We start from the raw sequence: 18,873 nt of genomic DNA on the forward strand, positions 1-18,873 counted from the left end.
ACATAAATCCTCTCTTACTGTAAAAAAATAAATAAATAAAATAAAAGAAGAATGATGCGTCCACAATAAATTTCAAATCAATGGGTCAAAGACTCAGCACCATGATAGTTTTTCGTTGTATGATTGTTGGGTTCATTCAACTTTTCCTGAGGTAATGTCATTCAGTACCATGGAGACAAAATAATTTAAGACCAAAGCCTTCTAGTTTTTGATGCCCTGTAGCTCCTAATTATAGCTCTTGTAATTATTTCCATTTTTAACAGTAATTTCAACAAATGCTGTTCAGTCTTTTTTTCCTTTTCAGACAATTGCAGGCAAAATATTTCAGCTTTCAGTACTCACATGTAATGTTTGCCAGAAAATTCATTCAACACTGATTTTAATCTGTCTCTCTTCTTACTCTTGTCCCATTGCTTTCCACACCTTTGTTGTAGATACACTATTTACACCAATGCTGTCATTTTTTCCAGTAAACCTTTTATGCCTTTAAAAATAAAATAAAAAACCCGGAAAAACCATAAAAGATCCTTAAAATTCCTTCTCCATTCAAGTAAATGAGAAGGCTACAGTAAAGAAAAGTTGAAACAACCTCCTTTTTAATTTCCGCTCCCCTGACCACATTTTTAATGCTAAGCAAACAAAACAATTATTCAGATCTGCACACTTTAAAGCACCTCAATAGAATTTGTGGCAAATCTAGATGAGCATAAACATGTTTTACAGTTAAAGAATATGAAACTGTTAATGCTATGAACCTTTTAAAAAATTAAAGCCCCTTCTTAATTTTAGAAAAATAAAAGTATGCTCAGAATATCTCTGATTTTAAAAATGTTAAATGTTGCCAGTTAGCTATTGGAGTTCATGACCATGTTAAGATAAGCCTCAAATTAAATTTGCTTTTCAACCTTTTACAATAGAAATGTCAATTTCTGTTTCTCTCCAGATGTTTTAAACCAGTTTAAAGGAGAAACATCACAGTTTTAAATATTTAACACAAGAACCAAGACGGAGGTCATTTTGAGGCCATTTTAAAAATAGTGTAACTCTCTGCAATTAAACTCCATGATCTCATGTTTCATTACTTTTTCAAAAATTGAATTATTCATTATATAGTGAATTTGGGGGTAATAGGGATAGAAAGATGACAATGTCATTTTGACCATATAGAAATTGGTATAAAAAGGTAATTTTGCCTAGCCAGACTGCCTAGCCACACCTAGGTTGCTGGTTGCACAGAGCAGCAGGGGAGCCATAGATGAAGTGAGCAGAAGTCGGACAGGTTTCAGTCCCAAACAGGAGAAAAGCTGAGAGGCTCAAAGGCTGCCGACTGAGGTGCAGCACTGTGGATGCTTAATGAAAGAGAAAGGCTGCATATCCAATGAAGCACAGGCAGTTGTAGATGGTGTGAGAAACTTTTACTGTTGTACTTTTACAGTAAATAATGTATTAAAATGTGTCCTAATTTTGAGGTCAGTTTTAAAATGCAGACAATGACCTGTTCAATAAATTTAGCAGTGAGAGTTTTTCTTCATTTATTGTTGTAGTTTTTTTTTTTTTTTTTTTTTAGTGTAACTAATGCCACCTGTTATCCAAAATTCACTTTTGACTTTTCCATAATTATCTTCTTCTATATCAATTATTTAGATGTAAAATTTGCTTATTGGTGAATTTTACATACATACAATACATATTTACCTTTATGATGTGTAATGAAATAACCATTCGTGAAACCTACGACATTTTCAGAAACTTAATCTTTAATACTTATTTTGTCTAATCTTGCTTATGAATAGAAAAAATATGAAAATTAACAGCTTAACGTCTTCAAGAAATGACCTCTTTGGCATTACAGTTGTTGCTATGGGATGGGATCTCTACATCAAGCATCCCACATCAACCCTCTCCATGTTCTCCTTCACTCCTGCACATCCATAAACCTTCCTCCTCCTTACCAGCTGCATATTCAACATCCAGCCCTCTGCACATGCCCAGACCGTCTCAACCCTGCCTTTCTAAGTTTGAGTCCTAACTGCTCAACCTGAGCTGCCCCTCTAATATTCTCATTTCTAACCTTTTCCATTGAGGAACTTTTACTTTACAGCCATAATTTTACCCTCAGATCACAGAGGAAAAAGTTTTCTTTCTAACAAGGTTTTTTTTTTTTTTAAGCCAACAGATGTAGACTTTTTGAACTGGAGGAATGTGAGTGAGGGGAAAACTACCTAATATATCTTTATTATATTATATTATATTATATTATATTATATTATATTATATTATATTATATTATCATGGACTTTTGGAGAAAGACGGAAAGCTTTTTTTTTATCTAATTTATCTCAAACATGCTTACAAAAAACAAAGATACCTAGAGAAACTTCTTGGGATCTTCCAAATTTGTAAAACAGACGTCGGGCTAGCGATTTTGCAAGCCCTGTATCTGATTGAGGAATCACTCATCTTTGGAAAAGAGAGTTTATTACAGAGAAATGGCTCTTTCCAAAATAAAAGCTATACTATACGCTTCTTCTGGGCTATATTCTCAGCAGCATATTGTATGTAGCGGGTCAGGGCTGTTCGGGGTTCTGTTTGTACAGTTATGTTTTGTTTATGTTGCCATAGTGACGGGTGACGCCCTCTCGCTGCGACGGTGTGTCCTTCCGGGGGCAGAGGGCGCCCTGTGTGTTGTTGTTGTTGCTGTGCGGTTGCTGCGCTGAGTAGTTAGCTAGCGGCAGTGTTCTTCTACAGATGTCAATAAACGGCTGTGCTCCCTGGCTAGCTCACGGGAAGCAATACCAAACGACACCTCCGTCTCCTCCTTGTCTGAGCTCGCCACATTGGTGTCAGAAGTGGGATGATGGTGGCACCCCATGTTCTGACCCTAGTGACTTTTCCCCGCCGGTCGTGACCGGCCGGTGCGCCAGAAGAAGGCACCTGGACATTTGCAGGACTTTGTGTGGGGTAATGGGGTCGTCGGGGACGACTGACCCCTTAGTTGGGGGCTATGTAGCGGGTCAGGGCTGTTCGGGGTTCTGTTTGCACAGTTATGTTTTGTTTATGTTGCCATAGTGACGGGTGATGCCCTCTCGCTGCGACGGTGTGTCCTTCCGGGGTCAGAGGGCGCCCTGTGTATTGTTGTTGCTGTGCGGTTGCCGTGCTGAGCAGTTAGCTAGCGGCAGTGTTCTTCTGCAGATGTCAATAAAGGGCTGTGCTCCCTGGCTAGCTCACGGGAAGCAAGACTAAACGACACCTCCGTCTCCACCTTGTCTGAGCTCGCCACAATATTAAACATATCAGGTCCCCATAAGGAGAATCATGTGCTAACGGCTGTCTAAATGACTCGGGTAAAGTTTGTAGCATGCATGCTTGTTGTTTTTGTCTTCTTCCACTTGTCTTTGCACTAGGATGATGTCGGTGTAAATGTGCAGTCATATTCGTTGTGTTCCCACTAGCGCTGTCAGCGTTAATCTCGTTGAAATGACGTTAACGCCACAACACGGCAAATCTCAGTGCGTGGGGCTAAACGGCCAACACATTAACGAGCTAACTGCGCTAACACACTAGTGCGTGGCACATCCAACATATGCCATGGTCCTGGGCCATGTGGGCCCAGTATTCTTAGTTTTCATGTATTTTTGTATTTCGTTCCTTATTTAGGCCATGTTTCCTGAGTTGCCCTGTTGTGTTGTTCCCTAAGTGTTTTCCCTTCGTGACTCTTACCCCCTGTGTGCCCTTCTGTGTATTTATGAGCCCTCGTCTCTCTTTGTGTTTTATTCTATGTTTTCCCCAGCCCGGTGTTTTCCCCGTGCTCTCTCTCCACCTGTCTGAACCTCTGTACTTCCTGTTTTACTTTGCCCGTCTCCCGTTAGTGTTGCGTTCACTCCTGCCGTGTCTTGTTATGATTATCAGTGTCACCTGTGTTCCCCGTGTGCTCCCACTTCCATCGTTAACCCTCTGTGTATTTATGTCTGCGTCTTCCTCAGTTCTGTGTCGCGTTCTCCCTCATGCTGTGTGTGATTCCCCCTGTGTTTCCTGGTGAGCTTTATGTTAGTTTTTCCCAGATTAGTTTTTCCTATTATCTTTTGTCAGCAATAAAGCTGCATTTTGAGTTTATCCCCTGAGTCCGTGAGTTTGCATTTTGGGTCCTCATCCTGCCTGCCACACAGCGACCATGACAACATACTGTTTTACTTTAGTCAATGACGCGCCTACCTTCAGGGTCATACGTCACATGAAAACCAAAATAATTCCGAACGCCAGATCTGAATGAGGGTGGGGGAGGTTCAATTTTCCATGTTGCAAGGAGAGCTTAACTTCTGTCTCGCTAGCTTGCCCTGCGCTCTTCCTTCTGACGATGCTGTCTGTGTTGAGCGCTCAGTGGATCTGCGCTTGACAGTGCAGCCTAGGCAGAGTAGTCGAACGCAGATTTACTGAGCGCTCAACACAGACAGCATCGTCAGAAGGAAAGTTGATAAAATAAATTACAAATTTTGTATTGTTCGATACATATGCGTACCGAACCGAAAGCACTGTACGAGTATACGAGTATCGTTGCACCCCTAGTAGAAAAGGATCCTGGTGTAGAAAGTAATATTAAATATATTCTAACAACAGCTTATCAAGCTTAAACGTGCTGCTGTTGTTCAGCCGCTGGTTTCCTCTTTCTGGTGCAAAGTGGGCCAAAAACAAACAAGAGAGATGGACTCGCGACAGAAAAGCCGATCAGCTGATCATTAAGCAGTTTCATGATTGGAGAGGGAGAAAGAGAGAAGAGGCAGTAGCTCCATAAATCGGTTGTTAAGCTTAACGTGGGAATGCTGTACAAACATTCAGAGATGGACTTACACACTTGCTTTACTTCTCTCGGGGATAACTTTGTCGGAGATGAAATGCCGGGTTGCTAGCGAAGCTCCAAATGCTCAACCAGACCACTGACAGGTCTGGCAGGCCACAGCCGCTCTATCACGTGATGCATACTGCTCCGAAGTGCTAAGGTTATGAGGCGAGCTACAGCGTGTTGCAAGTTTTGTGAGGTGCTTTCCTGATATTTAATGGATCGGATTACATTTTTTATTTCTCTCTGATATCCGATCCAGTAATTTAGGTCAGTATCGGACTAATACCGATATGTAATATCGGATCGGTCCATCTCTAGTTAATGCCAGATAAGGTTTTGAACTCTGCAACTATTGAGTCAACAGAATGTGGGTGACTTTTATGCACTTTGGGTCTCAGCACTCTTTGATCCTATTTTGTAAATTTTAATGGTCTGTCACTTCATGGCTGAGATGGTCCAACAGACTTCCACTTTGCAATAATACCACTAATAGGTGATTTCAGAGTATGTAGGAGGAAGGAAACTGACTTGTTGCAAGGGTGGCATTTTATGTGCCAATGGGTCTAAAAAGAGCAGAATTCAAAGATTCAGAGTTGTAGCCCAATACCTGTGTCCATATAGGGTAGCTGGACTGATGTACAGTGGGGCAAAAAAGTATTTAGTCAGCCACCGATTGTGCAAGTTCCCCCACCTAAAATGATGACAGAGGTCAGTAATTTGCACCAGAGGTACACTTCAACTGTGAGAGACAGAATGTGAAAAAAAAAAATCCATGAATCCACATGGTAGGATTTGTAAAGAATTTATTCGTAAATCAGGGTGGAAAATAAGTATTTGGTCAATAATACAACTCAATACTTTGTAACATAACCTTTGTTGGCAATAACAGAGATCAAACGTTTACTATAGGTCTTTACCAGGTTTGCACACACAGTAGCTGGTATTTTGGCCCATTCCTCCATGCAGATCTTCTCGAGAGCAGTGATGTTTTGGGGCTGTCGCCGAGCAACACGGACTTTCAACTCCCGCCACAGATTTTCTATGGGGTTGAGGTCTGGAGACTGGCTAGGCCACTCCAGGACTTTCAAATGCTTCTTACGGAGCCACTCCTTTGTTGCCCGGGCGGTGTGTTTTGGATCATTGTCATGTTGGAAGACCCAGCCTCGTTTCATCTTCAAAGTTCTCACTGATGGAAGGAGGTTTTGGCTCAAAATCTCACGATACATGGCCCCATTCATTCTGTCCTTAACACGGATCAGTCGTCCTGTCCCCTTGGCAGAAAAACAGCCCCATAGCATGATGTTTCCACCCCCATGCTTCACAGTAGGTATGGTGTTCTTGGGATGCAACTCAGTATTCTTCTTCCTCCAAACACGACGAGTTGAGTTTATACCAAAAAGTTCTACTTTGGTTTCATCTGACCACATGACATTCTCCCAATCCTCTGCTGTATCATCCATGTGCTCTCTGGCAAACTTCAGACGGGCCTGGACATGCACTGGCTTCAGCAGCGGAACATGTCTGGCACTGCGGGATTTGATTCCCTGCCGTTGTAGTGTGTTACTGATGGTGACCTTTGTTACTTTGGTCCCAGCTCTCTGCAGGTCATTCACCAGGTCCCCCCGTGTGGTTCTGGGATCTTTGCTCACCGTTCTCATGATCATTTTGACCCCACGGGATGAGATCTTGCGTGGAGCCCCAGATCGAGGGAGATTATCAGTGGTCTTGTATGTCTTCCATTTTCTGATGATTGCTCCCACAGTTGATTTTTTCACACCAAGCTGCTTGCCTATTGTAGATTCACTCTTCCCAGTCTGGTGCAGGTCTACAATACTTTTCCTGGTGTCCTTCGAAAGCTCTTTGGTCTTGGCCATGGCGGAGTTTGGAGTCTGACTGTTTGAGGCTGTGGACAGGTGTCTTTTATACAGATGATGAGTTCAAACAGGTGCCATTCATACAGGTAACGAGTGGGGGACAGAAAAGCTTCTTACAGAAGACGTTACAGGTCTGTGAGAGCCAGAGATTTTCCTTGTTTGAGGTGACCAAATACTTATTTTCCACCCTAATTTACGAATAAATTCTTTACAAATCCTACCATGTGAATTCATGGATTTTTTTTTCACATTCTGTCTCTCACAGTTGAAGTGTACCTCTGGTGCAAATTACTGACCTCTGTCATCATTTTAAGTGGGGGAACTTGCACAATCGGTGGCTGACTAAATACTTTTTTGCCCCACTGTATCTCAGCAGGATTTAAACATATGTTGGTTGGGTGAATTAAGATGCTATAAGTTATTCAATATTAATGGGATAAGTTGTGATTTGTGTTTGCTTTAGAGGTGAAATAAATAGAAACAGAGCTCATTATTTGTCATCACCAGCCACAATTCATCATAAAGCAATTATGTTGGGAAAAAAGCTGCCTGCTTTCCAGTTTACTCTCAGCTGTGGTGTTTATCATGGAAATGGCAGATAAAACACACAGACACTAATGACGGGAGCCGGTATATGACATTGTAGAGCAGTAATGTATTTTAAACTAGCGTGTAACACAGTTAAGCTCATATCTGTCATCTCTGTCACTTACAGGTGCAAGCTACAGATGACACTGTTATGTTATTAAGACATGAAGATTTGTAGATTTAATCTTGTTTTATTGCATCTTGTAATAAAACAAGTTTAAATTGCAGGGGCACACACAAGAAACAATATACAGATTTCACATTATAGTCGGAGCATTTGAATGTAAGGATATGTGGTTACAGTTTGCTGAAGTAATGTATAAGATAAGATAAGATAAGATAACCTTTATTAGTCCCACACGTGGGAAATTTGTTTTGTCACAGCAGGAAGTGGACAGTGCAAAAGTTATGACGCAAAAATTAGAATACAATAAGAATAAATACAGTACACAGCTGTACAGAATAGAATAAAATAATATACTATATACAGTAGAATAAAATAGAATAAAAATATACAATAAGATAAAAATAGAATACGAATGCTATATACAACTGAGTAAAAATACAACGATGCCAGAAAAGATTATTGCACTTAGTGTTGTATGTTACATGACCACTGTAAGTCAATAAGGAATGAAGTATAACTAACCTGCAAGTTCACTAAACAGTACAAGATTGTTTTAATGATTATTTTTAGAGGGTTTTTTTAGAAAGTTTTATATTTCTGAGAACTCTGCTTTCTAAAATTTGTCTGTATTTGTTTCATTGGATCTAAGAAGCGTAGTAAAGGTCTCCATCTCAGCTTCTACTTATATTATGTCAACTGCCTGGATCACCGTGTTCTCAGTGAATGGCGGATTTTATTTCTTTTCTGTTAATTGTGTATATGTATATATGGTATATATATATATATATATATATATATATATATATATATATATATATATATATATATATATATACCACCGGCAGATAGAGGAGGTGGCTGATATCCAGAAATCCTACCAGTGGCTGGACAAAGCTGGACTGAAAGACAGCACAGAGGCACTAATCATGGCAGCACAAGAACAAGCTCTGAGTACAAGATCCATAGAGGCTGGGGTCTATCACACCAGGCAAGACCCCAGGTGTAGGCTGTGTAAAGATGCCCCAGAGACAATCCAGCACATAACAGCAGGGTGCAAGATGCTAGCAGGCAAGGCATACATGGAACGCCATAACCAAGTGGCCGGCATAGTGTACAGGAACATCTGTGCCGAGTATAACCTGGAAGTCCCGAGGTCAAAATGGGAGATGCCCCCAAGGGTGGTGAAGAATGACCGAGCTAAGATCCTGTGGGACTTCCAGATACAGACGGCCAAAATGGTGGTGGCTAACCAACCGGACATAATGGTGGTAGACAAACAGAAGAAGACGGCCGTAGTGATCGATGTAGCGGTTCCGAATGACAGCAATATCAGGAAGAAGGAACACGAGAAGCTGGAGAAATACCAAGGGCTCAGAGAAGAGCTCGAGAGGATGTGGAGGGTGAAGGTAACGGTGGTCCCCGTGGTAATCGGAGCACTAGGTGCGGTGACTCCCAAGCTAGGGGAGTGGCTCCAGCAGATCCCGGGAACAACATCGGAGATCTCTGTCCAGAAGAGCGCAGTCCTGGGAACAGCTAAGATACTGCGCAGGACCCTCAAGCTCCCAGGCCTCTGGTAGAGGACCCGAGCTTGAAGGATAAACCGCCCGCAGGGGCGTGCTGGGTGTTTTTATTTATATATATATATATATATATATATATATATATATATATATATATATATATATATATATATATATATATATATATATATATATACCTTTATGTTTCCTTAAGTGTTGTATTGAAGGCAGCCATGTGGTGGCAACCTGCAGGGGGATTTATCTATTTTCAGTCACACAGGGAGAAAATGACAGGAGTAAATCACAGTCTACTCACTCAGAGAAAAATCCAGTTCTCCTTGGAGAGAAGGGAATCCATTTACTTAGGATGTGAAAGTGACACAATGCAATTTAGAAACTGAATATTATGGGGTTTTTCTCCCCTTTTCTCTTTCAAACATAAAATAATACAGCTGCTTGTTTTTAGCTTATCAGCAGTAGACACTTACAGGGATTAACTTACAAAGGTAGATATAGAAAATTCTATATCTCAAGTGCACATTATCCAGTCTGTCCCAAACTTGACATGCTTGACGGAAGTCCAAGTCTGGAGATGTCTATGTGCCAATATTAGGTAACACTTATGGCACCATGTAGTGGTACAGGAAATCAGCAGAAGGCGATAATCATCCCATGTACATCAAATTTTCATTGGTGGTTCCACAGATGATATACTGTGGCATGGCTTATAATTAGTAGATATTCCTTCAGCAACACCTAGTGTTGGGCTTAAAACACTCACATGACAACATGAAACTCCTCGCCTACAACCCAACCGACCTGTAATATGGATAGAGTGCAGCATGAGTGGATGTGCACAGAGAAGCGAGGGCCTGATAAATGCTGTTTGCAACTTTAATTTGAAATTAATATTTTTATGAGAAGCATATTGAAGTTTATCATCATCATTATGCAAACAAAATGACTGAGATAAAATGATCATTTTGCCACATTCAATTTTGAATTGTGAATTATAACACCCTTTACATTTGATTATTACTTTTGCGATAATCCAGTAGCCCTGTTTGGTTTCAGACAGTGATAAAGAGACAGCATTTAAAGTTTTTACTGCAGCTTTTTTCTCATTGGCCATCAGAAATGATGAATTTCATGGAAAGAGTTGGTTGTAATAAGGGTATTGTGTCAGCAGTGTATTTTGGCCTAACGCAAGAAAATCCAGTTGCTGAGTGCACAAGGACGACTTTCTGAGCTCAGTTGCCTCCTCCACCTACAAGAAATCTGCCATGCTTACTCTGAGTGCAGGCAACAGATGCTCTAAATGCACCTTCACTTGATGGTAATCAACTGTGAGCAGAGCATTTTAAGAGCAGTTTGAACGTTGACGTCATTTCAAAGTTATACATCATTCTCAGTGTAATCTGATTCCTCCAGCTCTTTTAGAATTCCAGCGGCAGTCAAACAGGATGGACATGAATAATTCAGAGAAGAGCTGTTCAGAAGTAGTGCCGCTGCTACTTCATCGTCACTTCGTTGTGAGGCTTCAGCTAGAAGCAATTACAAAAGGGCTTCTTTTCCAAAGTAAATATCTATTTTCACTAAGTTTCATGTTCTCCTTTATTTGGGGGGGGCATGCCTGCTGTATGAGATTTATTCTGGTAATGTTCAGCATTATAAGCAGTTCATAATTCTAGTGATGCTGCTTTTCTTACTGTCAGAAAATCTACTAAAAGGGCAAAAAGTATCAATGAAATGATCTAACAAAAGTATTGAATTGCATTAAATGTTTAGGAGTTACAGCGATTCTTATACAGGCAATAAGGAATTCAGTTGCTGATTTCATGCTGTATTTGGTTTTATTTTCATTGACTGTTTTGTTAGGTTTAAACACCATAACTGCTTGGTAATGATTAGGTAAGGGTAAGGAAAAGATTGTGATCTGGTTCTCAGTAGGCTCTTTCAATCCAGACATTGAAGAGTTATGATAAAAGGTACCCATGAAAGCTACGCCAAAATTTGGGATTATAGATTACAGAAATAACGTAATGTAATAACATAATATTGGAATCTTGGAATCTTGGAATTCCACCCTCACAGTTCAGTCTTGGGCTCATCAGATCAGATAATGTCTTCCTCATGCTCATAGTTCCTCGTAGTTTTTTAAAAAGCAATTTGACAAGCTGCCATATCGTTTTACTAACAAGTCCTCTCCCTGTGGTGGCAAGAATTGCTGTTGAGATCCTTTAATCAGGTTCTCTCATCTCTTCAGAGAACTTCTGAATGTCTGTTGACTTGGAGACTTGGAATTTCTTTCTTGATCAATGGCCCCTCTTTATGTCTCCTAAAAGAGAAATATTCCTAATGTTGCTTAAATCTGTCCTCTAGGTCTCCTGACACTGACAACTACAACAACTACAACTCACCAGAAAGACAGGTTCCCATCATCCATTACCCATCATCAGCTAGCGGACCATCCTCTCCAGCTTCAGTTGCTGAAGACCGATCACAGAACACCGCAGCCTTCAGAGTCGCAGGTCAAAGCACCAGCACTTCCTGTTTGATGCATCGGTGAACTCTGGAAACTGAAGCTTAAACTTCTTTTGGGGAAAAACAGTGACTGTGTTCATTTTCCAAGAGATTTGAAAAGCAATTTTAGTGCATTGGATGGATATCTTTTTTGTGGCACAAAACTCTGTTTCATTTTTACATACCAAAGATGAACAGAGCCCACGAAGACATGTTTTTGGAGGGGATGAGACATTCAGAATGCCACTATACCTACTATATCTTTGCATAGAAATGAAAATATTGTATAATTATCTACTACATGGCTTAACTAAGAAAAGTTTTTAAAAAAAGTTATAAAGAGTTATTTAAAAAAAAAAATGTGTTTCTGGATGAAGAGAGATGAAGCTGTTGTTTCTGTTGAGACACTCTGGCTATGTGCTGGACATCAGTCTGGTAGAGAGGATAAAAAATCATATCTGACATTTTTATGATAGAAACATCAAGACTTGCACTTTATGTAGACATTTGAAATGTTGTTTTACAGATAGAAATTTCCATCGACCAGGCAGGAACACTTTGAGTGTGGTAACAAGTAGAAAAATATACAGTAACTGTTCAAACTGATGCGCATACTTAAAACAATGGAACTAAGTGAACCTCAGACAGTTTTTATAGTACTTGATTTTGAACCTCTTTGGGTTCACTTTTATGTTATATCAGACATTACAATTGTCAAAGATTTCAGTTTTATTGTGCAGGTAACAACTGAGGCAGTGATGCTGATAAATGCATGGAACTTCAGCAATGTGAACTCACCTAATTTAATTTAGACATAAATTAGGTGATTAGCCTAATTTAATTTAGACATAAATTAAATTAGGACATAAATTAAATTAGGCAGCACGGTGGCATGGTGGTTAGCACTGTTGCCGCACAGCAAGAAGGTCCTGAGTTCAATTCCAACATCAGGCCGGGGTCTTTCTGTGTGGAGTTTGCATGTTCTCCCCGTGTTTGCGTGGGTTCCCTCCGGGTACTCCGGCTTCCTCCCACCGTCCAAAGACATGCAGCTTGTGGGGATAGGTTAATTGGATAACCCAAATTGTCACTAGGTGTGAATGTGCAAATGAATGTGAGTGCGAATGGTTGTTTGTCCTTGTGTGTTAGCCTTGCGACAGACTGGCGACCTGTCCAGAGTGTACCCCGCCTCTCGCCCTATGACAGCTGGGATAGGCTCCAGCGCCCCCCGCGACCCTGAAAAAGGATAAGCGGAAGTGAATGGATGGGATGGATAAGTAACATCAGATATTTCAGGAACATAATATTGTCTCTTCAGATAAAACAATGCAGTGTAGTAGCTCCCGATGGTTACAGGTCACTATCCCTCATTAAAAAACCCCATCAAACTACAGATTTATAGAGGATTCCTGGCCATTCCACCAGACTACATTGTATATTCTTCTACATTTTTCTATATTTGGCCAACATGCAATTTGCAATGACGATTTCAGTTAAGCAAGGAATTTCATACCACACACTATTTCTGTTTGAGAGCAGAACACATAAGAACACAATAGATTTTCAAGTTCCAAAGTTAACAGTTTTATACATTGTATGTTAGTAGAAAGCCATGCTTGACTCATGTTTGAAACCTGTTGTTATTCAAAGCTTGGTCTGACAGTTATATTGTTTTTAAGCTGGGACTGAGAAGGTGTTTTCATTTTGACCACTTTCTGATGGGTTACCTTTCAAATACTTACATATCATAAGTAATACTTAAAGTAATAACTGATCATTTGTTTACATCAGTTATGAAATATTACCTACATTTTTCCACGTACTGTCATTAAAAATCAAGTTGTGCATTAAGCCAATAAATCTACAGTAGTAAACAAAAACTGGTTGACACCAGCTCTTTACAGATAGCAGAAGACAAATATGAAGTGTTATGTGAAAGAGATGTTTCAAACCTGGGCAAGCTAATTTATAGGAATTAAAATCAGTTATTATACAACTATACACTAAGTAAAAAAAAGAAAAAAGCAAAAACAAAAAATAAACAAAAAAGTGACATTGATTTATTTTCCCCCTTCAACAGCTAAATGTATACCAACTCTAACAATTCCATGTTTCTGTAGGTCATCGCCTTATCTCACTCTTATTCAGCAATGGGAAATTAAGTTGTTGTTCCCTTGTTCTGTCCTTATGGAACCATTTTTTCACTAAATAGAAAATGCAGTTTAATTGCCTATCTTCCCAAATGTTTTCTTCTGGTGACAAATTAAATACTTTTATATGGAAAATAACAAGTGCAGGGAACAAATCCGCAACTATCTCAATATTCACTATTTTTAGGGTCTTGACCAATGTTCCCTCTAAGCTGCGCACGTGTGCAATTGCGCACTGTTTGCACGATCTCTGCGCAGAGAAAGTCTGTGTTACGCACACAAAAAGAATTCTAACCTGAATTGAAATTAAAGTAAATATGTGCTAGTGTTTTAGCTAGCAAAGCGGCGTGGCTGATGTGGAGTGAAGCCACGTTAATGACAATGTGTACAACCATTGGAGATGTGAGCAGGACAGACGGAACAATTGACGGAGTGTGTGGACTTTATACCAGCTTTTAAATTGTGTTGATAGGCCACGTAAAACCAGAGTTATGATTAAAAAAAAAATGCAATGTTTGGTTTTCTTCCTGAATACTATCGTTCTTTATATTTATTGCGGGGAGAAACGGTAAAAACGGCGTTTTATAAGGAAAACGCTCGAAAGCGCTCTCCACCTGTGAGCAAAGACGAAACCAAAACACCCCACCCTTTCCCATTGGTCGAAAAATGTACCATGTCGACCAATCAAAACATGGCATTTAGTTGTTAAGAAACGGGAAGTTTTAGGAGTGACAGCGGTGTTTTGAGTTGTGAGAGATTTGCAACGTTTAGCGCAAATCTTGTGTAGTTAGCGTGTAGTGTAGTCAATAGTTTTGTTGTGTGTGTCAGAACAATGAGGCGACTGCTGAATGTTACAGGTGTTACAGGAGTGATACATCTCCTGCTGTCAGGCCTGCAGTGTTGGGAAGGTTACTTTTAAAATGTATTCCATTACAGAATACAGAATACATGCCCCAAAATGTATTCTGTAACGTATTCCGTTACGTTACTGAATGACAGTAACGTATTCTGAATACTTTGGATTACTTAATATATTATCGTGCTTTTTACAACAACGTGAATGTACTATTGCTGTGTGATTTATTACTATTACTGAAGGTCCGCGACTCCGAACTGTAGTAAAGGGACCTCTGACTAATACAGCGGGGTCCCTGTCGGCTCGTAGCCGAAAAATAGCTTTACTTTGTTGTGTGGGTCAACTTTTCTTGCGAGAGACAGAGAGAGGCGTTGAAAGACTGCTCCAACGGAACTTATTGTTTTCGGATAAAAACACGAACACGGTGTACAGTCGAGTCTTAATAGCTTACTTACAACTGGGCTCGTCAGGCACTCTTCTTGGCTGAAGTGGTTATTATTATATTTACATGCTTCCAGCTCCCGTTTTTCCTCGATGACAACTCGTACCTTTCCACTCCCCTTTTTCTCTCTCCCTCCTCGCGCTCACAGACACATAACGTGTATGGCAGTCCATTCTCCCTGCAGCACGGACTACACTGCCCATGATGCTACATTCTTTAGAGCTATGCTTGTAGCATTCTGCCTGTTAGCTTAGCACAACAACAACAACAACAACAACGAAAAGGCGCTCTCTCACCCAGGAAACACACAGTCGCAGAGAGAGAGAGAGCGTCGCCCTGTAACCATGGCAACCGTAACGCTGCCGCCTGGAACAACAGAACGTAGCTGTCAAACAAAACCCAAACAGTCCTGACCCGCGACAAAATGAAACAGGAAAGTACCGCAGTGTAATCCATTTATTTCAACAAAGTAACTGTATTCTGAATACCACCTTTTTAAACGGTAACTGTAACGGAATACAGTTACTCATATTTTGTATTTTAAATACGTAACGGCGGTACATGTATTCCGTTACTCCCCAACACTGCAGGCCTGCAGGTATCATGTTGTTCTCCTTTATCTCATAGTGGACAGAAATTTTTTGGAGTGGCACAAAGAATTTGTGTGGCAGGTAAACAGCTGCAAAAAACTTTGTTTCCAAAACTCAGTAACTTTTTTGAAGAACTATATAATTAATTGCCCAACATTGGTCATTATATACTTTATTTGGCAGACAGGGTTACAGGACTCTCTCCCAGACCACAGACTCATAATACAAGTCAGAGCTCTATTTAAAAAAAAAAAAAAAAAAAAGTTGTGTTTTCAAAATTGGAGTTCAAGTTAATTTTTACTTCTAATAATGTTAACATACTACACAGGTCATGAATGTGGCAGCACGAGGTGAGAATAAAGTAAATACTCTTCGCAACGGGAACAGACGGTAAAAGCAAAGCAAAGCAGCAGCACTTCAGTTAGCGTGGCATTGCGTAAAACTAAGGCCCACACTTCCTGCAAAGCATAATAAGTTATCACTATAAAAGAATAAAAGGCAGAGATTGTAACAAAATTGAATTACGTACCGAGTAAACCACGTCATGAAACATGAGCAGAGTGGCTCATAGGAGGCTTCTACAGCTATGACCTAAAAACAATATCTGTTTACCACCAAGTAAGGTAATGTACACACTACAATGAGTGAACACCTACCAGCCACGATGGAGGCTTCAGAATGATCTCTACAACACCAAATGGAAGTCAGGTGACCAAAAAGGAGATCACAGGTAAGCGATCCAGGAATGCTCAAATGGCCACTATTTATACTAGCGCCCCCTAATGTGCCAGGCTGAAAGTGGGTTGAACCAAGGAATAATGTTCATCCTGCCACATGAACAAGATTTTTTTTTAATTTTCATTGTAAGTGGGCTAAAGCAGTTAATTAAAAGTAGTCTAACAGAAATGTAAATGCTGTAATTTGATTATTTTAATAAACCATGTAACTTGGATGGATTCGATGCTGGCGTGACCACAGTGCACACGTCTAATGTTGCTCACAGTGGTCCACGGGATCGCTCAGGGAGTTTGTGTGTTCGCTCAGACAAATAAAAAATTAGAGGGAACATTGGTCTTGACATGAGGTGGGAATAATGTTAGCTTCAGGTTTCTCATTTTAAACTTTAATTGCAGATGAAAGAACAAGGGAATTCTGTCTTTGCCTTTCAGTGTTATCAAAATTTACATGGTAATAGGGATAATTGTCACGGGCTGTGGCTTCAGACAGTATTTGCAGAGAGGATCCAAAAGCAGACACTCAAGGCAGGGCAGAGCTTAACTAAAGGCAAGCAGTTTATTAAAGGCAGGACAAACACACACACACACACACACACACACACACACACACACACACACACGGGAAAAAGGAGGTTAAGACACTAAACTGAACAGAAAGCTAAACACTAAGAACATGGCACATAAGGCATACAACACCAAACAAGAGGCATGGAAAACCTGAAAGATGGTAGGAAGATGGACAGACAATCCAACACGGTAAAAAAGATACATGGCACAAACACACACAAGGGTGAATAGGGAAAGGCTGTTCATCTCAGCATGGGAACATAGCTGAGGTGAACGAACATAATGAGACGAGGTAAGCAAAACTGAACACATTGAACGCAGGACATGAGACCGTCAAAATAAAACAGGAAACACACTGAGACTGAGACAGACAGGCTTGACACTGGGGTCAGGGAAGAAACAGACATGGGAACAAGGCGTGCACAGGAGACAAATCACAGCAACACGGCTAACACGCACAGAGGGCGAATACTCAGCAAAAGAATCATGATTGCAAAATAAACAAAATGCTGGGTCAGTGACCCAGCACCCTGACAATAATACCTATGTGGGACAACAAACCAGTGTGCAAAGATGAATGTGGGAAGCTTATGACTATCCTCTGTTTTCTTTGGGTCAAAATAAAATAAAAATGTGTTTTTCTTTTCAGAGATGAGCTTCTGTTTTTCAGTATATACTGTCCAACTCATTTCTCCAAAGAGTAAAAAAAAAAAAAGGAAACTCCTGGCTGAAATAGAATTTATCCTTTAACAGGGTTTACTTGAATTCTCAGGATGATGGTATTGTTTCTAATTGTTTCCAGCATAAGCTCTTGCATTTTTATCTATGTATGTAAGTAGTTATTTATTTAATATACAGAATAACAACAACCAATAAGTTTGCTATTATGTTATTACTGTTTCCATTTTCAAACATATAAAACAGCTGATAAACATCCACTTATGTCCATTAATTAAGGCTTGTTAAATGATTGTATGTATATGAATGAGGTCAGCTGTTATTCAGTTCTCTGGTTTATGTTGTTTTCTCTTCATGCTGGAAATGGGATATAATCTCTCATGTGTCTCTCTGTCTCCCTCCTCTCTCCTTCTGTATGAAGAGCTGCACATTACTAGCACTAATGTTCACAATCAGCAACTAGAATTGTAGTGGGTGTATAATGCTGCATGAATCAAATGCAATACTAAATCTGATATTCAAATCAAATTTCTACTGGGACTTACCAGGTGCTTGGAGGTGAGACAGGAGCTTCTTTCCAGGTCTTTATTCATTCGTTTACTCTGTGTCATGGCACTTTTATGTTCCACTATCACAATATTTCCACGAGTGTCTGTCTGAAAATGGGAGTCATTATCACCATTTTAAACCTATAATTGCAACTGGCCTTCTACTTTGCATTCAAACATACTGTCTTCAGATGTGAAAATTACTTCTGAGAAAAATGAGATCCACATATAAGGGACATTCGTTTTAAATTTTGATAGAACACTGACAGTATAATGTCCTCGTAAGTGGATATCAGGCCCTTGAAGAGCAAAAAAATTTAGTATTTTAGAAAAGAAAGAAAGTGTACTTTATTGATCCCCATGGGGAAATTCCTCTCTCCCATTTAACCCATTCACTCAGTGAAGCAGTGGGCAGCTATTGGGCGCCCAGGGAGCAGTGTGTAGGGACGGTACCTTGCTCAGGGGTACCTCAGGGTAGCTGTTCACCCATATTTTGGTCTAGACAACCCAAAATGTGATGTCCACATATGTGGACTCCAATTACATCAATTACAACAATTACAGTTACTGTTACGGTTACTGTAGAAATAGTAGAAGTGGAAGAAACAACCTGAACTTTGCTGCAGAGTGAAGCTGAAGGGAATATATCTCAGAGTTGGGAAGAGGAAAATGGATCGATGGAAGTAAGTTTTTCTCTCCAGATATTGTTCTACTGCATTTTCAGTGTGTTTGGGTCCGTGTCATGCTGAAAAATGAAGCGGTTCCCAATCAGGTGTTTTCCAGATTGATTAAAAATCCAACAGTACTTGTCTGTACCAAACTACTTCTGTTATGACATG

General features: G+C 40.0%; 1 protein-coding gene across 2 annotated transcripts in view; it reads left to right on the forward strand.

The window, feature by feature from the left end:
• Positions 1 to 18,036, forward strand: part of LOC146665393 (chemokine-like protein TAFA-5) — a 52,707-nt gene extending 34,671 nt beyond the window's left edge. For both annotated transcript variants that reach the window (XM_085413019.1, XM_085413018.1), the window contains exon 4: positions 11,329 to 18,036. In XM_085413019.1, the coding sequence (XP_085269145.1) occupies positions 11,329 to 11,337 (9 nt within the window). In that variant the 3' untranslated portion in view covers positions 11,338 to 18,036. The remainder of the gene's footprint in view (positions 1 to 11,328) is intronic.
• Positions 18,037 to 18,873: the final 837 nt, after the last annotated feature.

This window comes from Rhamphochromis longiceps, linkage group LG7 (assembly GCF_057381845.1).
Source record: "Rhamphochromis longiceps isolate RC_006_pf linkage group LG7, R_longiceps_female_GT1.1, whole genome shotgun sequence".
NCBI classification, from domain to species: domain Eukaryota; kingdom Metazoa; phylum Chordata; class Actinopteri; order Cichliformes; family Cichlidae; genus Rhamphochromis; species Rhamphochromis longiceps.